Source organism: Serinus canaria, chromosome 1A, assembly GCF_022539315.1.
Source record: "Serinus canaria isolate serCan28SL12 chromosome 1A, serCan2020, whole genome shotgun sequence".
In the NCBI taxonomy this organism is placed as follows: Eukaryota; Metazoa; Chordata; class Aves; order Passeriformes; family Fringillidae; genus Serinus; species Serinus canaria.
In genome coordinates, this window is record NC_066314.1 from 904,999 (window position 1) to 932,991 (window position 27,993).

Genomic DNA, 27,993 nt, shown 5'->3' on the forward strand with positions numbered 1-27,993 from the left:
CTGGGAGAGACTGGGGGCTGCACCTGCACCAGTAACCTCTATCCCAAACTGGGAGAGACTGGGGGGGCTGCACCTGCACCAGTAACCTCCATCCCATACTGGGAGAGACTGGGGGGGCTGTACCTGCACCAGTAACCTCCATCCCAAACTGGGAGAGACTGGGGGGGCACCTGCACCAGTAACCTCCATCCCAAACTGGGAGAGACTGGGGGGGCACCTGCACCAGTAACCTCTATCCCAAACTGGGAGAGACTGGGGGCTGCACCTGCACCAGTAACCTCCATCCCAAACTGGGAGAGACTGGGGGGGCACCTGCACCAGTAATCTCCATCCCAAACTGGGAGAGACTGGGGGGGCACCTGCACCAGTAACCTCCATCCCATACTGGGAGAGACTGGGGGCTGCACCTGCACCAGTAACCTCCATCCCATACTGGGAGAGACTGGGGGGGGGAACCTGCACCAACAGCCTCCAGCTGGGACTGGGAGAGACTGGGGGGCCTGGAGCATGCACCAATAACCTCCATCCCATACTGGGAGAGACTGGGGGCTGCACCTGCACCAGTAACCTCCATCCCATACTGGGAGACACTGGGGGGGCACCTGCACCAGTAACCTCCATCCCAAACTGGGAGAGACTGGGGGGGCTGCACCTGCACCAGTAACCTCCATCCCAACTGGGAGAGACTGGGGGGGCACCTGCACCAGTAACCTCCATCCCAAACTGGGAGAGACTGGGGGGGCTGGAGCCTGCACCAGTAACCTCCATTCCAAACTGGGAGAGACTGGGGGGCTGCCCCCATTCCCTGCCCCAGCCTGGCTGTTACAGGGGGTGCCCCAGGCACTGGGGGGGTCTTTGTGTGCATTTTCTGCCTCTACCCCCCATCCCAGCACGGCTGTGCCCAGGGAGGCCCCTGAACTGCAAAATTGCAGGATTTGACCCCAAAAATGCAGGGGATGCTCAGGATGAGCCCGGCTGCAGCAGCTGGGAAGGGCCAGGACGAGGGAGGGTCCTGCGGTGCTCCCCCGGAGGGAGCCGATCCTGGAATGCTGGTCCCGGGGGGCACCGGCTGCACCTGGGGGCGGAGCCTCTGCGGAGGGGTGGAGCTCCTGGGGGTGTGGTCAGGGGGTGGGGCTGGGGATGCTCCACCCCTGACCCCCCCAAATCCTCCCCCTGCAGGGCAGAGCCCCGCTCCGAGTGAGGGTGGGATGGACAGACTGGGAGATGGGTCAGGGGATGGACAGACGGACAGGTGGATGGACAGCGAGATGGAAAGGCTGGTGGATGGATGGATGGATGGATGGATGGATGGATGGATGGATGGATGGATGGATGGATGGATGGATGGATGGATGGATGGATGGATGGATGGATGGACGGATGGATGGACGGATGGATGGATGAGGGATGGATGATTCCACACCTGGACAGACAGACAGACAGACAGGGGATGGGTATCCGTACAGCCAATGGATGTGGCTGCAGGGATGCACAGACATTGGGTGTTTGTTACCTGCACGAGCAGACGGATGAACAACCAGACAGACACACGGACACCTGGGCCCCCACAGCCCCCACCTGCCCCAGCAGGGTGATGGGGATCCCCACCCGTCCGTCTGTCTGTCCCTCCCTGCCCCCCAGCACGGGGAGGATGATTGGAGCCTGCAGCCTAATCCAGCGTGATCCAATCTCCGCGGGCTAATGCCGAAAGCTCCGTAATCGCCAGCGCTGCCCTACATAGCCCGGCACAGCCCGGCACAGCCCGGCCCGGCTCGGGGGAAGGGGCGTGCACAGCCCCCACCCCAGCACAGCCCCGAGCTCCCCTCCCCTCCTCTTCCCAGGCCCCTAAAAGCTGCCACCACCCCCGCTCCTGGACCTGGGGACAGGCAGGGGACATGGGGCGGCTGCCACCGCCAGCGGCTTCGTCCGTGCCTCAGTTTCCTCCCTGCACGGGGCTGGCGTGGGGTGGGATCCGGGAGCGGGGGTGGGATCCAGGAGTGGGGGCTGGATTCGGGAACAGGGGTGGGATCCGGGAACAGGGGCTGGATCCGGGAGCGGGGCTGGGATCGGGGCTGGGGCAGGGGCTGGTGGCCTCACCCCATCCCCGCAGGGCCCTGCCCGGCCCGCGGGGCTGGATCAGCCCTTGATGCCCGAAGTCAGGCGGGGACACGCGGCCACGCTGCTCCAATGACCGCTATCCCGCAGATCCCGGTTCCCCCTGCCATGGAGATGGGCTGGGATGCCAGACTCCCCTCTGGGGCTGGGGACAGCTCAGCAGCCCCATTCCCCCACACCGCGTGTGCAGGGCACCCACAGCATCCCCCAAACCCACACCGGAGGGAGCGGGGCCCTCCCCGGACCCCACGGAGCCCTCCCAGCCCGGCAGCCGAGCCCTGGGGGGCTGGGAGGTGCCAGGGGTGTGCCAGGGGACACCAGGGGGACAGTCGTGTCTGCGGCGGTGCCCCGGGGCCGTAGTTGGCAAGTCTAGAACCACCGGATCCTGCTACCGCACCAGTGTGAGTTCTACCATTGCCAAAGGCAGCCCCGGGGCAGCCAGGCCCGGCCTGGGGACAGCCGGGGACAGCGGCCACCGTGCCGGGCCTGAAAGCTGCAAAAAATAGGAAAAATGCATGATGTCACCCATCCGGCCAGAAAACCCCACGCGTGGCTGCAGATCCCCCTGGGGACGCTCGGCCCAACCCCAGCGAGGGGGACAGGAGGTGCGGGGTCCATCCTGCTCGTGGTGGCCACCACGAGGACACGGCCTGGCCGAGGTGTCCCCGTGGGCTGGGACACCACGTTGGGATGGACACCCCCTCAGTGTCACCACGGCGTGGGTGTGATGGACACCACCCCCCCCGGCCCAGCAATTCCAGAGGTGATTCCAGGACCCCATCCCAGGACCCCATCCCAGGACCCCATCCCAGCACCCCCCCGCAATCCCCGGCGCTGCTCCGTCCCCGGCCCGGCGCTGCTCTCCCCGCCCTCTCCCATATTGGCACTACACATAATTGCTCAAAAGCTACAAATCAAAGCAAAAATGTGCTAGTGCCAAAACGGGCCAGGTGGCGTCGGCGACGGCCCCGCGGGGCTCGCGGGTCTTTCTCTGCTCTGTTTATGGCCCTATGGTAATTCACTGACCGCGGGGTTGCACAGTGAATTCTACCAGTGCCATACACAGAACAGGAGTAGCGAGCTCGCACCTGCCCTTTTTTCCCCTGGATTTCCACCCAAATCCTCCACGAGCAGGAGCCCGACGCCCCCGGCCCGGCCTCGGAACGGCGGCAGGAGAAACGGGAATCGATTGTTATTGATTGGCAAAATGATTGGGGAATGGCCGAGGGAGGGGAGACGCTCACCCCGTGGGGAGGATCCAGTCCCCAGCTCAGCTGCTGGATTTTTGGGCATGCTGGAAGCCATTTCCCAGCCCCTGCCTTTGCAGGGTTATCCAGGAATCCCAGCCCCAGGTCCACCACCCCCCGGCAGGGCTGCAAACCCCCTAAAATGCTCCCAGACCCCCAAAATGTGGCAACCTCCCCCAGGTGACAACAAGCCACCCAAAACGGTCCCAGATCTCAAAATGTTGCAAAGCCTCTGGGTGGTTCCACAACCCCCAGAACGCCGCAATCCCTTCAGTCAATTCCAAACTGTCCAGACAGCTGCAACCCCCACCAAATGCTGCAACCCCCCAGAAGGTTAAACCCCTCTGGATGGTCACAGAGGTGTTTAACCTTCTGGGGGGGTTACACCCCCAAAAGGTTGTAACCTCCCCTGGATGCTTTTGAAGCATGCAGACAACTTGAATTCCCCTCCAAAAAAATCTACTGCAACCCCCCCGAAAGGTTACAAACCCCCTGAATGGCAGAACCCCCCAAAACATTGGAGAAGACTCTTGATGGCTTTGGACCCTCCAAAACTGCAACACCCCAAAAAGGATTCACACCTCCTGGATGGCTGCAAACCCCCAGATGGCTGCGAGCCCCCCAAAATGCCATACCACCCCCCCAGATGGCTGCGAGCCCCCCAAAACTTGCAAACCCCCTTTGCTGCTGAAGATCCCCCAAAAGCACGAGCCCACCCAAGAGGACGCAGATCCCCTCAAGCGGTTGAGACCCCCTGGATGGCCTCAAGCCCCCCTGAAATGTGCAACCCCCTCGGAGGGTGGCAAAGCCCCCCCGGATGGTGCAGACCCCGGGCTGGCAGTGACACCGTCCCCAGGGCCGCGCCGGAGGAGGAGGAGGAGGAGGAAGGCACAAAGTCTCCTTTGTGTGGCAAAGCCGAGGCCCCAAGGAGCCCAGAGGGCCCGGGATGAGCTCGGGGTCCCCCGGATCTGGTGTTGGGAGCTGACCCCCCTCGAGGACGCAGCCCCCGGCCCCTCACACCCCTCAAGGCCTCAAATACGGGGACAAAGACGAGCAGCGGCGCTCGCTGGGCTCGGCCACCCCCATGGCTTGGGAGCGTCACACATGGAGGGGTCAGCGCCAGCAGGGACAGATCTGTCCCCAGCCCGCACCCACCTTTGGGGCTCCAACAGCAGCGCCCCCCGGGAAGCACCCAAAATTCCTGGAGAAGCCCCAAAACCCCGTGGCGCTCAGCCAGGCAAGCCAAAAGGGAGAGAAGCCCCCCGTGAGCACAGCTCGTCCTCACCTGGGGGACCCCGCCCTGGCGCCGCAGCCGCCTGGGGACAGCGGTCCCGGGGGACGCGGCGAGGCCGAGCCCGTGGCCATCCTTGGCGTGACTTTGACGGCGACGCCTTCGCCCCGATCCGGCCCTCGCCGCCCGCGTGGCCCCGGCACCGCGCCAGGAGGGACCCGGCCGCTGCCACCAGCCTCGGGGTGCCCCCTTTGTCCCTGTCCCCCTCATCCCTGTCCCCAGCCCCCGCCCAGGGCCACTGCGGCAGCCGGGCCCGGGCTGAGCCAGCCCCTCTGCGGAGCCGCCCGTGACGTTGGGAGCTGCCGCATTGCGGATGTTGCCCCCCCGGGGCCCCCCCGGCCCCGCTCCCCCTGCCCCCTCCGAGGGCTCCCAGACCTCAGAGTGGGGACATCGGGGTCCTCTGGCCACCTTTTGGGGGCCAACGGGACAAAACGCCATCCCCAGAGCCAAAAGGCCACCGGAGTCACCCGCGATGCTCACGGCACCGGCAGCACCAAGATGGTGCCTGGGCACGGCCCCTGGCACGGCGAGGGACGCGGACCTGGTGGCTCCTGGATGTGGCTGCCCTGCCAGGGGACAGGGGGGGTGGCACCCGGCCAGCCTCGACACCCTGACACGTGTGGCTGCATCCATGGGAATGGCCAGGTGGGGATGGGGACAAGGACAGGGACAGGACAAGATGGGGATGGGGACAAGGACAGGGACAAGATGGGGATGGGGACAAGGACAAGATGGTGATGGCATGGGGATGGGGACAAGGACAAGGACAGGGACAAGATGGATGGGGATGGGGACAGTGGCAGGGATGGGAATGGGGACGTGGATGGAGATGATGGCGATGGGCAGGAGAAAGACGAGAAGGAGAGGTGGAGAAGAGAAGGAGACGGGGATGGGCATGGGGACAGGGACAGATAAAGATGGGCATGGAAACGGGACAGAGATAGAGACAGAAATTTGGTCAGGGGTAGAGACGAGGATGGGGATGTGACTTGAGATGGGGACAGAGATGGAGACAGAGAGGGGGACAGGGACAGTGCTGGAGCAGCTGAGAGCCCATTCGGGGCCAAACCGGGCAGATTTGTGCCGCAGTGCCCGAGACACCGGCCATGGCCCCCGCCCGGCGCCCGGGGGACGCCTCCTCACCCCACAGCAGCCCCCAGCCCGGGCAGAACCCCACCCTGGCACCCCGAGGGAGGTTTGGTGTCCCCAGACAGGACTGGGGACACGCCTGAGCCCCCCAGGATCCCTCCACGCTCCGCAGCACCGGGCGGGGCAGGGGGGGCAGGGGGTGCCCACCCCGGGGGTTGGGGGGCTTGGACAGGCCCTCAAAGCAGCCCCCCCGTGTTCCGGGGTCCCCCTCAGCCGGGCTTTCGTTACCGGCACAATTTGTGACAGCGGAGCTGCCATCGGGGCCGCGGAGCGGCACGGACAGCACCCGGGGGGCGGGGGAGGCACCCCCGGAGCCCCAGAGAGCCCCCCCAGGGCCGGGGGGCAGCCGCGGCCGCGGGCGGTGGGGCCGCACAGAGATCTCGTTGTCACCCGCATCGCCCCGCCGGGATGCGACCGCTGCGACACCGCCCCGACGGGAGAGGTTTGGGGGAGCCCGGGCAGGATGGGGGGCCGGGAGGGGGGGGTGAGGCACGGGGGGCTCAGCCCGAAGGGGTTCGGGGACCCTCACGTCGAGGAAAAGCGGGGAGAGGGGAGAACGCACGGCCCCGGGCTCGGGTCCCGCCGGGAGTGGGCGCGGGGGGAAGGGAGCGGTTCGAGGGGGGGTCCCCGAGCCCCGGGGGGGGGTCCCAGCAGGACCCGACCCCCCCGGGCCGAGGGCCGCACTTACCTCCGCTCCGGCTGCTGCCTCGGCTCCCGGCGGCCGCACCGGGCCCCGACGGGGGGGTCACCGTGGGGCTGGGGGGACGGACGGACGGACGGACTCGGGACCCCCCCCCCCGCCACCCCGCATCCCCCGGGGGGGTCCCCGCCGCCGCCCGCCTCCCCGGCCCTCGCCCAAGTGGCGTGGAGCGGCGGCGGCGGCGGCCTTAGCCCGGCCGGGGGACCCCCCCTGCGGCTCCCAATTGGCCCAGGTGCCCCGGAAGGTGGAGCCGGGCCCGGGGCGGGGAGGGGGGGGACGGGCTCACCTTGGGCCACCCCCCCTCCCACGCACCCCACCCCCGGGGCCGCCCCGGCGGGACCGGCGGCGCGGTCCGTACCCCCCCGTTCCCCCTCCGGGCAGCCCCAGGGGTGATGGCTGGACCTCCCCAGGGCAGAGGACGGAGCGGGGGCTCCTGAACAGGCGGAGCAGCCCCCCCGCTCCATCCCTCCCTGCGCTCCGTGGGGTGGAGGCGGTGCCCGCCCATCCCCGCGGCCTCGGGGCGGCTCCGTCCCGGCGGCGGCGGCGGCGGCGGCGGCGGGCAGGGCCCGGGGAAGGCTGAGCCCCAACCGGCGGTTCCTTCCCCTTGGGGGGGCATTTTTATAGCCGGTGCCGTCCCGCCCCGGGGCCGCCGTCGGGGCCGCTCACCGGCTGTCGGACACCGGAGCCGCGCACCTGAGCCGCCCCGCCGCCGCCGATCCGGTTTCCCGCTCCCGAAACTCCCCCCCATCCCCCCTCGGGGCCGGGGGGGCGAAGGAAACCGATCCCGAGCCCCCCCGCACCCCCTCGCACCGCAACTCGAGAGGCGCAGCTGCCGCCGCCCGCCCCGAGGGGCCGGGGATGGGATGGGGTGGGGTGGGGGGGGGGCTCGGGGGGCGCGACCCCCGCGGAGGGTGCGGGGTGGGGGGGGTCCGTGATGGATACCGGGGGTGGGAAGCGCTCCCGGTTGTCCCGGGCTCCGGAGGGGTCCCCTCCGTGTCCCAGCGCTGCACTGCAGGGATGGTCCCTACCGGAGCAGCCCGGCCCCCCCGCTGCTAAAATGATATCCCACCCCCCAAATTCCGCTTCTTGTCCCCACATTAAACCCCCGCGCCGCCCCCAAATGGCCCCAAACTCCCCCAGCGCAATAAGGCAGGTTCAAACCGTATGTAAAATTAGAAATAAATAAATAAAAATACAAATGTGAACGAATATAACTCTCTGGGGGGTCAGTGCCGCCCCCCCGGCCGAGGCGCGTGTGCAGCGCGGGGCTCCAGCGCCGCAAACCAGCCCGACCAGTTTGGGGCCGGCTGCCCGCTGGGACCCGGATCGGGTTGCCGCAGGCCGGGATGGAGAGTGGGAGAAGCCATCGGGGCTTCCCGGGAGTTTTGGTGGGGGTTAAACCCCCTGGAGCAGGGGGGCTGGGCTGGGGGCAACCCCCCGAGAGAGATGGGGGAGAGGGGAGGGAAGGGCAAGGGGAGGAGGAGGAGGAGGAGGGGCCGGGATGGGTGAGGGTGGTGGATCCTGGGATTGGGATGTGCTCGGGATGCTGCTCTGTGGGACCCCGGGGTGACGCTGGAGAAAGGAGGGTCCTGGGATGGCCCCCAAAGCCAGGGAGCTCAGGGTGGTCCTGGAGCCTGGGGGCACCTCTGGTGGTTCCCAAGACCTGGCGTGGTCCCCACGAGCCAGGGGTGGCCCCCAAGGGTGGTTGCCATGCAGGGAAGCACCTGGGATGGTCCCTACATCCCAGCAGATGCTTCCCAGGATTCCAGGAGGGTCCTCAAGTAGGGAGGGAGCCAGGATGGTCCCCAGGTGCAAGGATGGTCCCCAAGAGGGTCCTGAAGACCTCAAGAAACTTCTGGAGCCTCGAGGATTATCCCCAAGAAAAGAACAACCCCAGATGGTCCCCAGAAGTCAGGATGGTCCTCAAGACCCCAGGATGGTCCCCAAGAGCCTGGGATGGTCCCTGAGACCCCAGGATGGTTCCTGACGCTCCAAAACTGTCCCCAAGATGGGAAGGATCCCAGATGATCCCCAGAAACCAGGGTGATCCCTCCCCAAGGTCCTTGGATGGTCTCCAAGCAAGAAAGAACCTGGGATGATCCCCAAGAGCCTGCGGTGGTCCCTGAGTTCCTGGGATGCCCCAGCTGAGGACGGTCCCCAAGACCGGTGGGACGGTCCCCAAACAAGGAGGCTCCTGGGGAGGTGCCCATGCCAAGGGATGATCCCAAAGCTGGGACACCCCGATGGCCTGCACGGTGCCAGCCCAAGCAGGGCATGGGGCCCTCAGCTCTGGTCCCATCCCTCTCCTGGCAGCACCAATGGTTCAGCTCCACCAAGGAGCGGCCGGAATTTCACGGCGGCCTCGTCCCGCGCAAGCCGAGCGGAGCCGATGGCCCTGTTTAAAAATTTACATCTCTTCTTGTGTTCCTGAGCCTGGCCTTGGATGGATGGAGCTGGAGGAGCCTCTGGGAAGGTGGAGGGGCCCGGGCACGGCCGCCCTGGCGGGGGCTCTGCAGGGCTGGGGGATGGATGGATGGATGGAAGGATGATGCAATATTGATGTGCAGGGAGCTGCAGCAGCCAGGGAACCATCCCAGAAGGTTCTGTGGCCAAACCCTCCCCGTTCTGTGAGATCCTAGCTCCAAAATGGGGTGGAAGCTCCGGGACAGGGAGGGGGTCCTGGCTCACCCTGGTGGATGTCACCTCGAGCTGGGATGAGCGTCCTGCTCCAGTGGTTGGGGGTTTTGGTCTGGAGCTGTTGGATTCGGCATCGCCGCACTCGGATGGGGAGAGGAAAACGGGATGAAGGGAAGAGCTGGGGGAAAAGGGCTAAAAATTGGGAGTGAGCAAAGCAGGGAGGGAGGAGCTCCGGCTCCGAAAGGTTCAGAGTCACCAGTTATGGGGAAAAGGGAGACATTTGTCACCCAAGGTGCCCTGAGCTGGGAGCGCTCTCTGCAGGGGCGCTCCTGCTCTCCTGGGCTGGGACACGGACAGTGGTGGGATCCCTCTGGGAATGTCCCCACCATTCCGGCCAGGCACACACGTGTCCCACAGCCCTCGGCTGGCTCCGTCGGACAGGCACATCCAGAGCTGGAATTGGGGTCTGGATGGAGGAGGAGGGAGCCAAACCCTTCCCACACCCACCCTGCCCTTCCTGCCCTTCCCCGGGGGTGCGGGGGGCTCGGGGGGGTGGGACGGGCCGTGTCCCGCGGGAATGTCATGCATTAGTAATGGCCACCGATCCGCCGGCGCTGACGGCATTTCTTCCAGCGGGAGGAACAATTGGGCCGTAACCCGAGCCAGGCCGGGGCCGGCCGAGCGGCTCAGGTGTCCCCCGGGGACAGCGGGGTCACCGCACGGGGCCCGACTCGTCTGGGTGCCCGCCTGGGCTCGGGGATGGACACACGGCACCCGCCAGGCAGGGCAGGACCCCGGGAGATCCTGGGGCTCCTCGAGGCTGGGGAGGGACTCCCAGGGTGGAGGGTCCTGGGGTCTGGCACAGGGACAAAGCCGGGAGGGCTGGAAATGCCACACTGCCACCGGGAGCAGCCCCAGGACCAGAGCTCTGAGCACCTGCCAGTGCTGGGTGGTCCCCATATGTCACAGGGGCTGTGGGGTCCTGGGGGTGACACCAGCCAGAGCCTGACAGGGGTGGCACCACAGACCCTTGGGGTGGCACCCAGAGACCCCTGGGGATGTCACCTACCAAAGCCTGATGGTGATGGCACCCAGATCTTCATGGGGGTGGCACCCAGGTCCCCACAGGGATGGCACCAAGCAGAGCCAGAAGGGAGCAGCAGCCAGAGTCCCATGGAAATGGCACCCAAACCCCTTTGGGAGGGCACCCAGAACCCCACAGGGAGAGCACCCAGACCTCCAGGGTCCTCAGAATTCCACGGGGACGTCACCCAAAGCCCTGTGGAAACCCAGAGACCCACGGGGATGGCACCCAAAACTCCATGGGCTGGCACCCAAAATCCCTTAGGGATGGCACCCAGTGGAAATGGCCCCAAAGCCCCTTTGGGGTGGCACCCAGAGCCCAATGAGAGTGACACCGAAAGTCCCATTGGAACAGCACCCAAAGGCCCTTGGGGACAACACCCAAAGCCCTGCGGTGGTAAAAGCCAGAGTGCCATGGGAATGTCACCTGGAATCCCGTGGGAATGTCACCCAGAGCCCCATGGGAATGTCACCTGGAATCCCGTGGGAATGTCACCCGGAGCCCCATGGGAATGTCACCTGGAACCCCGTGGGAATGTCACCCAGAGCCCCAGTGATGCTCCCAGAGCCCCCTGAGGTGTCACCCACATCCCGGCGAGCCCCAGGCTCAGGGCTCTGCCCTTTGACCGTGCCCCTAGGGCAGGGTGACACCTCCGGGAGCAGGAGCAGCATCTGCCACCAGCTCTGTGTCCCTGTCCCCCCATATCACCCTAACATGACCCTCCAAACCACTGCCACGCCCCGAGGGGGGACAGCGTGTGGCACTTGGCACGCAGGGGACAGTGGGGACAGAGCAGCCACGGGGGCACTGCCGGGGGACAGGGAGGGCACCCAGGGCCGCGCCCTGGACTGGGCGGACTGGGAGGCCACTGGTGGGGCACGGGGGCCACCTGCCGGGCAGAGGGGACAGCGACAGTGCCACCCCCGCTGGCCCTTGGAGCCCCCCGAGGGAGGGGACACAGCGAGGGGGGCGCGGGACTGTCCCCCCCTCCCGTCCCTCCGCAGGGCACGGGCAGAGCCCGGGGACAGTGGCAGCAGGAGGTGGCCCGGGGACAGTGTCGCATTCCCGGCGGGCGCTGGCAGCAGGTGGCACTGGCGTGGCACAGAGCCGCCAGCGTGTCCCCAGGCTGGTGACAAACAGCCCCGAGCCGGGGAGGAGGAGGAGGAGGATGGAGAGGAAGGATGAGAGGAGGAGGATGGGGAGGAAGGTCGGGCTGAGCTGCAGCCGTGGGGCGGCGGCTGCAGGAGCCGGAGCGGGTGAGAGGGGACAAGGGACATGCCAGCCCTGTCACCTTCCCTGGCCCATGCCCAGCCCTGGTCCCTGAGTTGCTCCCGCCCTTCCCCGCTCACCTCACCCTAATCCTCCCCGGCTCCGAGCCAAACCAGCAGCCATCACCCCCCAATTAGGCCCAATTAACATCCATTAATGAATTACCCAGCTGGAGGGGACCCCGGGCAGCCTCACCTGGGACAGCTCCGGCTGCAAGGAGACCTCGGCACCCACGGCTGGGGGGATGGAGGAGGGGGAGCCTCATCCAGCCCCAAAATCCTACAGATCCTAAACTCAGCTCACAGGGCACGGAGAACATCCCCCAAAAGCTGCAGAAGGAATTGGGGGGGCTGGAAAAGCCCTCCCAGACCTTCAGCCTCACCAGCATCACCTGCAGCTGGTTCCCAGGTGGGGAAGGGTCTGGGGGGGCTCTGGGAGCTGATCCTGGGGAGGCAGAGCCCGGGTGCAGCACTGGGCATTCCCTGCAGCCCAAACAGCAGGCAGATGGCAAGGTATCTACAGATTGAATTTAAAAAAGAAAAAAGAAGTTTACAGTTCTTGGATTATACACAACTATTGGAGAGGTTCTAGCCAGAGGAGAGGCAGCTGTGCCACTCTACCAACAGCAGGAAAAAAGAGGAGAAAAAAGGAAAAAAGAACAAAAAGCCAACTCAACCCAAGGGCAAAAGCACCCCCAGATCTCTGCTCTCACCTGACAGGAACCCAGCACAGGGGGAATCGTGGCTGCTGCAAAGGGGCAGCAGGATGTGGAAGGGAAAAAATGGGAAAAAAGGGAAAAAAAGATAAAAAAATGAATTTGTGAACCATATCCCAGGTGCAGGGAGGAGGGAAGGGGAGCTGTCCCTGGGTACAGCTGAGGGTTGGGGCCAGGCTGGTGGCACAGCTCTGCTCCCCGTGCCAGAGCCATCCCTGGGGGACAGCTCGGGCAGAGGGACGTGGGCAGGGCCCACCCAGCCTCTCCCTGCATGGAAAACCTCGGGGAAGAGGAGAAACAACAGGGGGAGAAGGCAAAGGCTGCTCCCAGAGCAGCTCCAAGGGCTGTGGCAGTTGGGCAGCGGGGAGCTCACCCCAGGTGATGCCACCACTGTGGGGTGGAGAAGAAAACCCCCCTGGGGATGGGAAAAGAAAGGTGGGGATGATCAGAAACAGCTCTCTGGCTCCAGCATGGCTCCACCTCTCCATCCAGACTGGGTGGGGGAAGTTTTACAAGTTTCTTGTGGGGGGGAAGATTCTTTTGGGGAGGAAAAGGGAGATTTGGGGTGGAAAGAGAAGAGGGGGGAATGCAGGAGGGGAAGCAGCAGCGGGGTCTGGGGGCACAGGAGCAGCCCCAGCCAGGACACCTCTCCAGGCAGGGCTGGCAGCTGCCTTCTCCTCCAGGACAAGGCTGGGGTTTCTCTCAGCCTGGGCAGTGCTGGCAATGTGCATTTTTGTGGCTGAGCCAGCAGCCTGGCCAAGCTCCACCAATCCATCCCCTTGTGTCTCACACTGCCAGCTGTGCTTTCCCAGTTTTGGGGTTTTTTTTTTTGGGAATCCCAGCTTAGTGTTTCCCATCCAGCAGTTGGATGCCCTAAATCCACGTGAGGGGAATGCTGGAGATGAAAAACCCTGCAAGGGAAGGGGGTGAGGGAATTAGAACACTATTTTTATACAATATTGAAAAAATACAAATTTTTATTGTGATTTCTTTTTTTTTTTGGTTGCCTTTTTTTTTTTTGTTTGTTTGTTCTGTTTTTGTTTTTTTTCTAGTTTTTTTGAAGCTTTTTAAACTGAAATCACCACCCAGCACTTGACTCTACTCCTAAGTAGCACCTACAAGTAAAGGTTTATAGCACAAGCAAAGCTGCCAGGGCAGCAGGAAAGCGAGTTAAACGTGGCCCCTCCCTCCCCAAATTAATGAGCAAACAACGTGCTAGATAAGAGTTAATTACATCATTACATGTTAAATAATTAAGATTACCCTCCAACAAGCCACAAATGCTAGCTAGAGAACTTCAGCACAGTACTAGAGACAGCCCTACACCACTGCTGGGAGAGGAGGGGGAGGAGGGGAGGGAAACCTTCGCTCGGTGCCCACAATCAACAGAAAGGAAATTCATGGTAGGTTTTTTTATTAAGGAAATTCATGCCAAAGCCAAGTGGGACTTGATGGAGTTTTTGTTTTCTCCCCCCAAAAGCAACAGAAGTGAAAGAAACTGATTGTGCTTTATGAATCAGAGGTGGGGATGGACTCTGCCAGCCCCAGCTGGTGGAGCTGGAAAGGAAAAGGAAACAAAGGCCAAGAATTCTGGGGAAATGACAAATGTACCAGTCTGACATTCAGAACTCTGCTCCAGAGTCGCTCAGGGTGGGATGATTTCTTCCTGCAGGTCGCATCACAAATGAAAAGATCTTGTCCAAACCCCTCCAAAAATCCCCAAAAGAAAACAGCAGGTAACATTCAGCTTTAAAAATCCATCTCAGTTTCAATCTCCGATGCACAATTATCCCAATTCAAGTATCCCAAGGAGACATTTACTTATCAGATTTCTAGGAACAACAGCAAAAAAAGAAAAAAAAAAATCTCTCACTTTGCTGCAAGACACCAGGAGAAATCCAACATTCCAATTCCCAAACATCCTGGAAAAAAACCCAAAAAACCAAAAAAAACCAAAAAAAACCAAAAAAAAAAAACCAAACCAACCAACAAAAAAACCAAAGAGTGAATTCATTTGCTTCCTCAATTGGTGCTTTTTAGTCTTTTTTTTTTTTTTTTATTCAGCTCAAATTTTGTGGTTGTTTTTTTCTTCCTAGATAATTTTCTTTGTTAACTCTTCAGGAATTTTTCTCCTGTTGTACACACACAAGCAGATGGAAACCAAGCTGGTGCAGAAGGGGGTGGAAAGAAAGATTTAAAAAGGAAAAAAATAAAAAAACCCAAAAAGGAAAATCAAGACGGGCACCGATGGATTCGTGGACTCGGGCCAAGGGGACAATTCCGTGGAGCTGAAGCTCTGGCAAGGCCAATCCATCTGGTCAGAGGAGAACTCCCAGGTCACAGCCAGCCTCTGGCAGGTGTCTGAACCACATTTCCAGCAAAAGAGGGAGGGGGCAAAAGAAAGAAAGAAAAAAGCCCCCAAATGACAGAGCCAGGGCAGGGCAGCAGGGTCCGAGGTGGGGCAGAGCAGGAGCTGGGCTTCCATGGCTCCAGGAGCATCCTCATCCGTGGGGTTCTTCCCTCCCAGGCAGGGAGCAGCTCCTCGGGCAGAGCAGGGACACCCAGAGCTCTCGGGAGCCCCGGGGCAGGGAGGAGGCGGCGGCTGAAATCCCCAGCGAGTCCCGCAGGCTCCAGCCCTGCCCTCCCTGGAGAGAAACCTCTCTTTTATTCCCTGGAGCAGCCCCAAGGATTTAGACCTGGAGGAAACACCAACATCTCAGGTGGAAGCCTGGATCCCACAGCAAATCCCTCTTCCTTTTTTTAACCTCTTGGTTGGATTTTGGGGTTTTTTTTTTTTTGCTCGTCCCCTCCCTCCCAGGGCACTGCTTGGTAGCACACCAAAGCTGACTCGGCCAAATGGAAAATCTCAAGGCATGCATCCTGCATATTGCTACCAGAATGGAATGTTGGGAATGCTCTAATGCACCTCGGGAACAGGGACATCACCGAGAAAATCAAGACCTAAAGGGTGATATATATATATATATATATATATTTATATATAAATACACATATATATAAATATATATATAGAGCTCAATGCTAGAATTCATAAAAACCTTGTTTAGTAATAAAAAAAATTGCTTTGTTTAAATATGAATATTATAGTCTGCTTCTCATGGTTAGGAAATTAGAGTCTCTCTGAAAAGCAGGTGGCCTCCTCTACTACAACTCCATGTCCTGAGCCTCATCTTCAGAGAAGTCAGACATGGAGCTCTCAGATGAGCTGTCCCCAGTGCCTTCTTCCTGTTCTTTTAGTGCTTCTTCTGTTGCATATTTCTGGATGTATTCTGGATGGGGGAGAAAAAACCCAAAAAATGGGATATTTAGGGATAGGTAATCAACAGCCGAGGGATATTTGATAAATCAGATAAATGATTTCTTATAGGATTGGTAACGATGTAAAATATAATTGTGAATACAAATTATCATGAAATAGGATCTATTACCATAAATGATCACAAAAATTAATACTGATAGATCATGTAAATATAAAATTATAAATGGAATATTTGATAAATCAGATAAATGATTTCTTATAGGATTGGTAACGATGTAAAATATAATTGTGAATACAAATTATCATGAAATAGGATCAATTACCATAAATGATTACACAAAATTAATACTGATAGATCATGTAAATATAAAAATTATAAATGGAATATTTGATAAATCAGATAAATGATTTCTTATAGGATTGGTAACAATGTAAAATAATAGATCATGTAAATATATAAATTATACATAGTATATTTGATAAATCAGATAAATGATTTCTTATAGGATTGGTAACGATGTAAAATATAATTGTGAATACAAATTATCATGAAATAGGATTAATTACCATAAACGATCACAAAAATTAATACTGATAGATCATGTAAATATATAAATTATAAATGGAATATTTGATAAATCAGATAAATGATTTCTTGTAAAACTGACCATGTAAAACAGAATTGTGAATAAAAATGATAAAAATATTATCAAACAGGATCAATTACCATCAATGCTGACCAAAATGAACACTGATAAATCCCAGAAGTACATGAATGCTGAAGGATCCCACTGCCCAGAGAAGCTGGGGCTGCCTGATCCTGGGGAATGTTCCAGGCCAGGGCTGGGAGCTCCCTGGGGCACAGGAGGGTTCCCTGCCCACAGCAGGGCTGCCACTCTGGATGGTCTCTAAGGTCCCTTCTGACCCAAACACTCCTTGGGGTGGCTGCTCCCTCCCCAGAGCTGCCAAGAACTCACCTCCCTCTGGAACCAGGGAATATCCCAAGGAGGATGTTATTCCTTGCACACTCCCCCTTTGTGGGAACATCAGGAATTCCCTCTGGGATTTATTCCAAATCCACCTGAGCTCTGGCTGGCAGCAGCTCTGGGAGCTTCCAGACACAGCAGGCACCAGGCAGGACAGGAGGCCACCAGCACCTCGTCCCTGGCTGCTCCAGGCGACATTCCCACCTGGAAGCTGCTGCCTCCTCCAGCCTAAGCTACAACTCAAAGCTCTTCAGGCTTCAAATGCCACTCCTTTGATCCAGGAAAGCTCCTGGGCTGAGTTTTTTGGAAGGTTTAACCCAGGGAAAGTGAAATTTCCAAGGAGTTTCCATGCTGAATGTCACATTGATTGGGATTCTCAGTCCATCAAGGGAAAAAAAAACCCTCAAAATATCTAAGTAGTGCCAGAGCATCTCCCACAGAGGGTGCTCAGGCAGGGGAAGCCTCATGGCACCAACTGCTGCCAGGAAAACACCCCTGGATTCCCTGGAGCAGCAGGAAGGAGCTGTGCTCCCAGCCCTGGTGCTCCAAGGCACCCCAGGGCAACTCCAGACACGGGGGGGTGGCACAAGTGACCCAGAGATGTCCTGAGCTCCCAGCAAAACCTCAGCCTGCCCATCCTGCAGCTGCTCCTCACCTTCCAAAGGAAGATTCCCTAAGAAAGCTCCCAGAGAGGAAGCAGAGAGGAGGAGGAATTCCAATTCTGGGGCACAGCTCTGTGCCTGTGCCCCCCTCCCCGTGGCAGCAGGAACATTCCCTGTGCTCCCAGGGATGGAGTCACCAGGAGCAGCAGCAATAAATGAACCACTGGATTTGCTCTCCCAGAGCCCAGGGGCTGCCAGGATCCTCTGCAGCACTGTTCACATCTCCAAGGTTGTTTTTCAGCCCAGGGCATGGCAGAGTGTTTAGCTCCATCCATCCCATCCCTGGCACGCAATCCTGGCAGGAGCTGCTGCTCTCAGGGCTCTGCCATTCCTGGAGCACGTTCCAGGCACTCCCAGCTCCCTGCAGATCCTCTGTAGCTGCCTGCAAGGGTGGCAATGGGGGAGCAGGCTGTCCCTCCATCCCAAGGATGTCCTCAGAGCTTCCCTTTGGCTGCTATCCGTTTTTCTGGCTTTTTTCCAATGGTACTTTTGGGTTCTAGGCTGTTTTTATGAAAGCCCAGAGGACTCTCAGTGTTGGCACTGGAGATTTTATCTGACAAATTATTTTTTGCCTGCAAGGGATGAAATTTTTTGCCTTTTCCTGGTATGAAAAAGCAGGGAATGGACTTTGGGGTACTGAGCAGGAAGTCCCCACAATCCTTTCAGAGCAATCTGCCAAGGGAGGCTGAATAATTCACAAGTGAAATCAAATTTTGAGAGTTCTACCCTCAAAAATCGGGGATTTCACACCAGAGCCGTGACTCCAGGTTTAACCTCTCCTGGGGGATGTGGCAGAGCTGATCCAGCTTTTGGGACACCTGAGCCTTCCCAATTTCCAACCCAGCATCACCTCACCCCTCCCTCCTTCACATCATCCCATGGAAGGGGAGAAACCAAGCAAAGCCTGCAGCAAAGAGCCAGCATTCCCTGGGCTGGAATCCTAATTAAATGTGCTAATTAGGGCTCACCTTTGATTTTCTGTTTGTACTCTTCTGGTCGGTGGAGGTACATGGCTGCAGCGTCCCCATTGAGAGGATCGATGGGGTTGGGGTAGGCCAGCAGCTGGGGCAGGAACGACTCAAAAATGTTGGTGAGATCTGCAAGGCAAACACCACAGGGGGGTCAGCACCCCCAGGGCACAGCCATCCCAAAAACCACCCTGGAACACCCAGAGGGCAGCACAAACTCCAAGGGAAACGCTCTGGGAATGAGAGGAAATCAAGGGAGTGAAATCCAAAATACAAATCAAACTCCTCAGCCCTGCACACACATGCTGATATCCAGGGGTTAAACAACGAGGGGGATGGGATTTTCCTGATTTTTAATACTGCCTTGAAAAATGAGGAAAAACTCCCAGCAAACAGTGCTGTGCTCTGCCCTTCCCTGGATTCCTGACCTCTGCCAACCCCCATTGAAATGGAAGCTCTCTGCCCATGGAGCAGGGCTGGAGCTCAGCCTCTGAGGTCCTTCCAAGCCCAACAATCCAGGATTCCATGGAAAGCACAAAGCTCTTCCAGAGCCTGCCATGATCAGAAACCAGCACCAAAAATGAAACAATTCAGGGGGTGTGCAGAGCTCCCAGGATCTCCTCAGTGCCAGCAGGAATCACCCACAGCAGGAAACTGCCCAGGAGTGACTGGGGATGCACAAACCCCTCGTGGGAAGCACCAAGTCCCCACTCCAGAGCTGGGGAAGGGCAGGAACCAGCCCTGAGCCATCATCCCTCCTTGGAAATGCTCCTGGTGTGGGGGATTCCCGTGGGAATGTTCCAGAAATCTTTGCTGTCTCAGTTTCCTTGTGCCAGGTGAGCATCACCAGTGTGCTGTGCCTGGGTCAGGGTCAGGAGTCCCAGCCCAGCCCAGGACCCCCCACAGGAGCACTGGGGCCACCTCAACCTGGCCCTGCTCCTGGAGAAAAGCTGGATCCCATTCCTGAGCCACCACAGAGCTGCTGAATGCAATTCCAGAGCCCTCAACTCCCCCAGAAATTCCCCCAAAAAGGGGAAGGAGATCTCCAGGTGCTCTCTCTGTGCAAAGAGCTCCACGAGCTCTGGGATGCAGCCACAGAATTCCAGGCTCCAGCTCTGGATGTGGTGCCCAGGTTTAACAGGAGCTCCTGGGATGGAGCACAGCAGCACCTGGAGAAAGGATGGGAGTCCCAAAAGGGACCCCAGGGACAGCAGGAGTGCTCTGGGTGGGTGTTCCCTTGCCCTGGAGGAAGGATCTGAACCCCAAAAGGGATCTCAGCAGGAGTGCTCTGGGTGGGTGTTCCCTGGCATTGGAGAAGGGATCTGAACCCCAAAAGGGACCCCAGGAACAGCAGGAGTGCTCTGGGTGGGTGTTCCCTGGCACTGGAGGAAGGATCTGAACCCCAAAAGGGACCCCAGGAACAGCAGGAGTGCTCTGGGTGGGTGTTCCCTGCCCTGGCACTGCCTGGCCCTTGGCAGCTGCAATTCCCAGGGCCTGGAGTCAGGCACTGGCAGCAAGAAGTTGATTTTAGTTTGCAGAATTTGGGCCAGTGCCTCCCTTGGCTCAGGAGCCTCTTTGTGGCCACTGAGGGCTCCTGAGGATGAGGCAGGAGCCCTGGAATCCCCTGTGCCTCACAGGAAAAGGAGTTTTTCTGGAAGGAGCCTTCTCTCAAACCCCCAAATGTGGTTTCAATGTCCCAGCAGAAGGTGCCCCACACTTGAATCAAGAGATGAATTTTGTTTTCCTGCTGGTTGTGCAGGAATTTCACCCCCAGCACTGAGGAGCTGCTGCTTCCCCAGGAATGAGCAGGAACTGCACCACGAGCTGCTCAGGAATTTTCTGGTGGATATCCCAGGTTTCTCCCACCTTGGCTGCTGCTGGAATTGTCTCACCCAGATCCTCTGCCAGCTCTGCTTTAAAGGAATTGAAAAAGGAAAGGAATCATTTCCCCTTTTGCATTTCCTGGGAGGTGGAGTTGGAATCTTGGATTGGTGACTCAGCCTTGCCAGTGTCCCCCTGCAGCTCCAAGGCTGGAGCACAAAACCTCTGGAATGATTCCTTTTCATCCTTCTTGTGGAGGAGAGGAGAAGCTGATCTCCCACAGCAAATCCAGGCTGTGATCCTCATCCTCCACCACATGGCAATTCCAGAATTCCAACCAGGAATTCCAGCTAAAATCAGTTTTTCCAGGGAAGAACCTGAAAGATTTGATCTCCACATTCCCCTGGGTTTTTTTCCACAAAGCAAACCTGGAATATCTGAAATTCCCATTTTTGAACAGACTCAGTTGTGTTCCTTCCAACAATCCCAGCTTTAAGTTCTATTTTAAATTGATTTGGTTTTTAAATTGACCTGTTTATCTCCAGAAAGCAGATTTTTAACCAGAAATGAGCCCATGGGAAGCACTCTGCAGCATCAGAGGCAACAGCACCTCCCAACCTGTAAAAAAATCTTATTTCTCTCAAGAGCTTGGCTCAGGGAGGAGTTTCCAATTCAGCAGAAAAACCCCAAAATCAAAGGAAAAAAAGCTCCAAAAAGGGGTCTGAAATCATAACACCCAACTCACCGTAGAGAGCTGTCCAAGTTTGATTGATTACATCTAGACATACAGTTCCTGACCTGGAACAGATGGAAAAAATGGAATTAACACTGCAAAACACTCTGGGAACTGAAAAACTCCTCCCCAGCCCCTTGCCCAGGGTTTGGGATAAGCCCTGATTTATTCCTGTTTATGGTCTTCAACCACCTCAGCCTTCCCACTCTGCCCAAGAGAAAATAAATTGGAATTTTACAGCCAGGGAAGCTCCACACAACCAAAAAAGTGATGGGAAAGGATTGGAGATTTTGGAGGATTGACTCCAAACTGAGGGAAGGATTTACTCACGCTTCGTCAATGTTGGGATGGAAGATTTTATTCATGAATCCTGCAAGGAGAAACAGAGGGACATGAGCAGAACAAGCCCAAGAAATGTATTTTTTACATGAGAAAGCTGGAATTTATGGAGCCAGGAGCCAAAGCCATCGATAAGCTCTAAAAGAAGCAGGCACCACTCCCAGCCTGGGCTCCATCCCCTCCAATCCCAGGAATCCTGGAAATGCAGGACAGCCCTGTAGGGCAACCCCAAACTTCTGCTGGATCCTGCCCAGGAGCTCAGGGCAGCTCCCCCAGCTGGTGAAGTGGGTTTAGAAGGGCAAGTTTGAACACAAATTTAAGCTCAACATTTGATTTTTAAAATGTATTTTTAATTTTTTAAAATTTATTTTATATATATTTTCTATATATAATACATATATTATCTATATATAATAATATGTATATATAATATAAATATATTTTTCCCAACAGATATTTTCTATGAGCTTGGTATCGTGACATTAATCTCCACTTGTGAGCCAGGGAGGTAATAATTGAAATTTTCCATCAATACAGCAATTAATTCTCCTGTTGGTGCCTCTGGTCCCCTAAAAAACAGGTTGAGGAGGAGGGAGCTCGATGTGGCTTTGTTCACAATTCAGATTTCTGGATTTGAGAGGGATTTTTTTTTTTTTTGTTCTGAGTTGCAAATTAAATTTTGAAATAAAAAAGAAATAAATTTATTTTGAATAAATTTTTTTATTTTGAATTTAAAAATTTATTCAGAATAAATTTGGAAATGGTTCCAAGCCTTACAAGGTCCCAGCAGAAGGTGCCCCACACTTGAATCAAAAGATAAATTTTGTTTTCTAGCTGCCAACTTCAACCCCAAGTTCAAGACAGCTGGAAGAAGCTCCAAAGGCTCTTTTTTATCCCATAAATAATGATAAAATAAAATACATTGGTGGAATTGTGCACCATCCTCAGCCTGGCTGGAAGCAAAGCACATCCACCCCAAAACTGAGAGTGAGTGCAGAGCCAGGATCCCAAACTCCTCAGCAGGAGGAGCCCAAACACCTGGATGTGAGCACAAACCAAACATGGACCAGGGATGGAATTAATTCTGCATTCCTGGCTTGGAGAAATCACTTGGGATCTGCCCAGAGGGGTGGCTCCCACCAGGAAAAGCTGCTTCCAAACCTGGGAGGTGATTTTGGATTGAGAATTTGCCCTAAATCCTCATTTCCCTCTTGTGCCACCTTTCTGAATTGAGAATTTGCCCTAAATCCTCCTTGTCCCTGTTGTGCCACCATCCCACAGATCCCAACACACAGAGCCCAGGTGGGAATTTCCCTGAATTCTGCAGGAATCCTTTCAAACCACCAGCAGCTATTGCTTCTGACAGGGATAAAAACAGGGCAGAAATTCAGGTCTGGGGTATTGACTCCATCCATGGAGAAAGCTCCTTCCAGGACTCAAAAAACATGGAAGTTTTCTCTCTAGAGCAACCAAAAAAGCTTAAAAAAAATCCACATTTAACCATTTAAATGCTGCCAACCTGCCCCATGTTGATGCAATGCTTCAGGTGAGGCACTGGGGTGTCCTCCCTGCCCAAAGAAGGAGCAGCCCCAGGGTGAGTGACAGCATGGAGACAACTGGGATGAAATGAAATCCCTCCCTCCCTTCCCAGGACTGGGACATGACCAGAACCCAGCTCTGCCTGCACTGGGGGGTTCTGCACAAACCCAACTGAGCAACCTCCAGGAGAAGGGAGAACTCCAAACATCTCCAGTGAATTTCAGGAACAGCTTGGCAGGATTCAGCTGCAGCAGATTTACCAAGGGAAGCTGTGGTGCCATCAAATATTTACATTCTGCAGCTCCCCCAGGTTTAAACCAGGTCAGGGATCTGTTCTGGCAGAGCTGCAGGAGGGCTGATCCCAACCCCAAATCCTGCCTGGCTCTTTGGGGAACCCACTGGGGATGAACCATCCCTTCCTTCAATGCCCTTGGCCTCAAAGCTCCCAGATGGCAGAGCTGCTGTGCAGGGAAGGGCAGGAACAGCCTCTCCCTGCACCCCTTCCCAAGGCTCAGCCCAGCCTCACTCCATGGCACAGAGCAGCTCCAGGGAAATCCTGCTCTGTGCTGATCCAGGAACCAGCACAGCTCTCCCCTCCTTCATTTCAGGTGTAAATTCTCCTCACAAACTCCTCAGCCCTGCACACACATGCTGATATCCAGGGGTTAAACAACGAGGGGGATGGGATTTTCCTGATTTTTAATCCTGCCTTGAAAAATGAGGAAAAACTCCCAGCAAACAGTGCTGTGCTCTGCCCTTCCCTGGATTCCTGACCTCTGCCAACCCCCATTGAAATGGAAGCTCTCTGCCCATGGAGCAGGGCTGGAGCTCAGCCTCTGAGGTCCTTCCAAGCCCAACAATCCAGGATTCCATGGAAAGCACAAAGCCCTTCCAGAGCCTTCCATGATCAGAAACCAGCACTAAAAACCTGACTGGCTCTGTATTTATTTTTATGGATAAAAAGGACACAGTGCCCATAAACATCCAGGTAAAAAATAAAATTCCAAGTTCTACAGGAAGCCAGGAGGGAGGAAAAACAAATTCCCAGCCCTGGGGCAGGTTTATTGTCCCACAGCTGATCCCAGTGAATGCCCTGTGCAGAATTCCAGGTGAGCATTCCATCAGCCAGGACTGGGGTTTGGGGTTCTCTCCATGCCATGGAGCTGAGGGCACAGCCTGAGATTCCAGGGGCTGGACTGGTTGTAAACATCCACTAGAATATTTTAAACCAAGATTCCCAGTGAACTCCTGGAAAAGGCAGTGCTTGGGAAGGGTGTGAGCAGCACAGTCAGCATTTCTGCACAGAGACACTGCAGTCCAGGGCTGCCTTTGGAACAAGAGCACAAAATCCATGGGGATAAAAAGGCTTTGGGGGATAACAGGAAACCCCCTGGGCATCCCTATGGAATTCCAACCAGGAAGGGATGCAGCTCTTCCCACCCTGGGAAACCAACCTGGGAAACCACTGGTGCTGTATCTCCAGCCCTGGAGGGAGAATTCCCTGGATTGCCAAAACCCCTCCAGGAGAAGGGCTCTGTAAAACTGCAACCTCAGCTCACCAAAGGCTGGCAATTCCTCAGGGCTGGAAACTTGGCAGTGGGCAAGATTCCCACCCCAAATACCTGGAAAACCTGGAAATGTGGGAGATTCCCACCCTAATACCTCGGGAATGTAGAAGATTCCCACCCTAATACCTGGAAAACCTGGAAATGTGGGAGATTCCCACCCCAATACCTGCATAATTGGGAAATGGGGAAGATTCCCACCCCAATACCTGCATAATTGGGAAATGGGGAAGATTCCCACCCCAATACCTGGATAACCTGGGAATGTGGGAGACATCCACCCCAATACCTGGAAAACATGGAATATTCTCACCCCAATACCTGGATAACCTGGAAATGGGGAAGATTCCCACCCCAATACCTGGATAATTGGGAAATGTGGGAGATTCCCACCCCAATAGCTGGATAACCTGGAAATGTGGGATATCCCCACCCCAATAGCTGGATAACCTGGAAATGTGGGATATCCCCACCCCAATAGCTGGATAACCTGGAAATGTGGGATATCCCCACCCCAATAGCTGGAGAACCTGGAAATGTGGGATATCCCCACCCCAATAGCTGGATAACCTGGAAATGTGGGATATCCCCACCCCAATAGCTGGATAACCTGGAAATGTGGGATATCCCCACCCCAATAGCTGGATAACCTGGAAATGTGGGAGATTCCCACCCCAATACCTTGGGAATGTAGAAGATTCCCACCCTAATACCTGGAAAACCTGGAAATGGGGAAGATTCCCACCCCAAAACCTGGATAATTGGGAAATGTGGGAGATACCCACCCCAATACCTGGATAATTGGTAAATGTGGGAGATACCCACCCCAATACCTGGAAAACATGGAATATTCTCACCTCAATACCTGGATAATTGGGAAATGTGGAAGATTCCCAGCCCAATACCTGGAGAACCTGGAAATGGGGAAGATTCCCACCCCAATACCTGGATAATTGGGAAATGTGGGAGATTCCCACCCCAATACCTGGATAATTGGGAAATGTGGGATATCCCCACCCTAATACCTTGGGAATGTAGAAGATTCCCACCCCAGCTGCTGGATAACTTGGGAAACAGAGAAGATTCCCACCCTAATGCCTAGAAAACATGGAATATTCCCACCCCAACTCCTGGATAACCTGGGAATGTTGAAGATTCCCACCCTAACACCTTGGCAATGTGGAAGATTCTCAGCCCAATACCTGGATAACCTGGGAATGTGGGATATCCCCACCCCAATAGCTGGATAACCTGGAAATGTGGGATATCCCCACCCCAATAGCTGGATAACCTGGAAATGTGGGATATCCCCACCCCAATAGCTGGATAACCTGGAAATGTGGGATATCCCCACCCCAATAGCTGGATAACCTGGAAATGTGGGATATCCCCACCCCAATAGCTGGAGAACCTGGAAATGTGGGATATCCCCACCCCAATAGCTGGATAACCTGGAAATGTGGGATATCCCCACCCCAATAGCTGGAGAACCTGGAAATGTGGGATATCCCCACCCCAATAGCTGGATAACCTGGAAATGTGGGATATCCCCACCCCAATAGCTGGAGAACCTGGAAATGTGGGATATCCCCACCCCAATAGCTGGATAACCTGGAAATGTGGGATATCCCCACCCCAATAGCTGGAGAACCTGGAAATGTGGGATATCCCCACCCCAATAGCTGGATAACCTGGAAATGTGGGAGATTCCCACCCCAATACCTTGGGAATGTAGAAGATTCCCACCCTAATACCTGGAAAACCTGGAAATGGGGAAGATTCCCACCCCAAAACCTGGATAATTGGTAAATGTGGGAGATACCCACCCCAATACCTGGAAAACATGGAATATTCTCACCTCAATACCTGGATAATTGGGAAATGTGGAAGATTCCCAGCCCAATACCTGGAGAACCTGGAAATGGGGAAGATTCCCACCCCAATACCTGGATAATTGGGAAATGTGGGAGATTCCCACCCCAATAGCTGGATAACCTGGAAATGTGGGATATCCCCACCCTAATACCTTGGGAATGTAGAAGATTCCCACCCCAGCTGCTGGATAACTTGGGAAACAGAGAAGATTCCCACCCTAATGCCTAGAAAACATGGAATATTCCCACCCCAACTCCTGGATAACCTGGGAATGTTGAAGATTCCCACCCTAACACCTTGGCAATGTGGAAGATTCTCAGCCCAATACCTGGATAACCTGGGAATGTGGGAGATTCCCACCCCAATACCTGGATAACTTGGGAATGTTGAAGATTCCACCCTAACACCTTGGCAATGTGGAAGATTCCCACCCCAACTCCTGGATAACCTGGGAATGTGGGAGATTCCCACCCCAATACCTGGATAACTTGGGAATGTGGAAGATTCCCAGAGAATGCCAGAATGGTTTGAGCTGGAAGGGCTCATAAAGCTCCTGCAGGTCCCACCCCTGCCATGGGGACATTTCCCACATTTTCCTGGTTGTTTTCCCAGCACCCAGGCAGAACCTTGGAGCTAAGAGGGCAGAGGGCCATTCCCAGAGGCACATTCCCATCTCCCAGCCCTGCCTGATGTGCTCTGTGCTCATCTGCACCAATCCAAAGGACAAACTGAGCACAGACATCCACGGGAAATGAAAGCCCAGGAGCAGCTGGGGATCAGCTCAGGAGCATTTCCCAGGTTTCTCTCCAGCCACCCATCCCAAACTCCCCACACATGGATCTGCTCAGGGAATGAGGCCAGCTGGACACTCCTCCCACCCCAAACACCCAAGGGCCTGCAAGGGAAGTGGTTTTTCAAGCTGGAATTTGTCATTTTTAGCCCCACTTCACAGCAATTTCAGGGATTCCCTTCCTGTGGAGCCACCAGCAGAAGGTTGGGAGAGAGGGCACGAGGACAAATCCTCTGTCCCAGTCCCAGCTGGTTTTGCCTCTGGAGGTTCCCATTTTCCAGGGATGTTCCCACCCTGGAGCTTCACTCCCTGCCAGGTCAAGGAGCCCTCCCTGGCAAAGGCACAAATTGATTTTTGATGGAATTTGAAGGGAGGAGCCCTCACTAACACAAGGAGTTCTTATCCCTCAAATCCCAGGAGCTTCCCAGAACAATAAATGAAGCAAAAGCCAGGAGAAATCTGTGAAATCCTGGCTGAAATTCAATGAAATTTAAAAAAAATGAAATTAAATCCAGCTGCATTCCTGTACCAGCTGCCACAATGCCTCACTCTACACACATATATATATATATTTATACATATATTCCATATGCTCTGTGCACACAGCAGGTGTTGTTTTGTTTGGGAAAACACTTGGAAAAAAGGGAAAATAGAAATTCAAGGGAAAATAGAAATATCTGCACCTGCAGGTAAGTGGGACAGAGATGGGGGAAAATGTGAGCTGGGTGTGAAGATACAGAAAATATAATAATGCAGATAAATAAAGAGAGAGAATTTATAAATATAGATAGATTTATAGAGAGAATTTTTATAAAAATATGAAGCATATCTAGAATTTATTTGAGAAATTGAGGCTCTGGGCATTTTGAATATAAATTTTCCAGTTGTGGTATTTGATTATTAACAAACCCCGTGCTGGCCTAATATTCCTGCAGATTTTAAAATAAATAGTAAATAAATAGTAAATAAATAGTAAATCAATAGTAAATCAATTCCAGGCTCCCAGGCTGTCTGTGCTGCTCCTGTATCCAAGCAAGGCAGGACATTCCCACTCTGGATTTCCTCCTGTTTGGGGCATTCAAGGGAATTCAACTGCAGGAGCAGGGAGTGATCAAAAATCCCAAATTCCCACAAATCTGTGGGACCTGGAGATCCAAGGAGCCCTCCCAGCCCTCCCCAACTCCTCTTTGGGAAAGCAGGAAAGGGCCTGAATTCCCTGAATATTGAA

At 55.8% G+C, this 27,993-nt stretch overlaps 2 protein-coding genes across 51 annotated transcripts in view; both read right to left on the reverse strand.

Moving 5' to 3' along the window:
- Nucleotides 1-13,604: 13,604 nt before the first annotated feature.
- Nucleotides 13,605-27,993, reverse strand: part of UBE2H (ubiquitin conjugating enzyme E2 H) — a 49,340-nt gene continuing 34,951 nt past the window's right edge. The window contains exons 4-7 of the mRNA XM_050970009.1: nucleotides 20,988-21,027; nucleotides 20,670-20,722; nucleotides 18,104-18,232; nucleotides 13,605-15,497 (exon numbers count right to left, since the gene is read on the reverse strand). Coding sequence (XP_050825966.1) covers nucleotides 15,373-15,497; nucleotides 18,104-18,232; nucleotides 20,670-20,722; nucleotides 20,988-21,027 — 347 coding nt within the window. The 3' untranslated portion in view covers nucleotides 13,605-15,372. The remainder of the gene's footprint in view (nucleotides 15,498-18,103; nucleotides 18,233-20,669; nucleotides 20,723-20,987; nucleotides 21,028-27,993) is intronic.
- On the reverse strand, nucleotides 21,027-27,964 carry LOC127059125 (uncharacterized). 50 transcript variants are annotated; one of them, XM_050969975.1, is made up of 7 exons: nucleotides 26,127-27,964; nucleotides 25,752-25,822; nucleotides 25,512-25,711; nucleotides 25,303-25,471; nucleotides 24,711-24,781; nucleotides 24,310-24,630; nucleotides 21,027-24,269 (listed from the first exon to the last, which is right to left on the reverse strand). In XM_050969975.1, exons 1-7 carry the CDS (start codon nucleotides 26,519-26,521, stop codon nucleotides 23,235-23,237), a joined length of 2,262 nt encoding a protein of 753 aa, XP_050825932.1. In that variant the 5' UTR covers nucleotides 26,522-27,964; the 3' UTR covers nucleotides 21,027-23,234. The 50 variants fall into 50 exon arrangements, 49 of the variants coding, with proteins under 49 accessions (XP_050825932.1, XP_050825933.1, XP_050825952.1 ...); XM_050969976.1 differs by having other exon boundaries at nucleotides 24,310-24,550; nucleotides 24,631-24,781; XM_050969995.1 differs by lacking the exon at nucleotides 24,711-24,781 and adding an exon at nucleotides 25,006-25,045 and having other exon boundaries at nucleotides 24,310-24,421.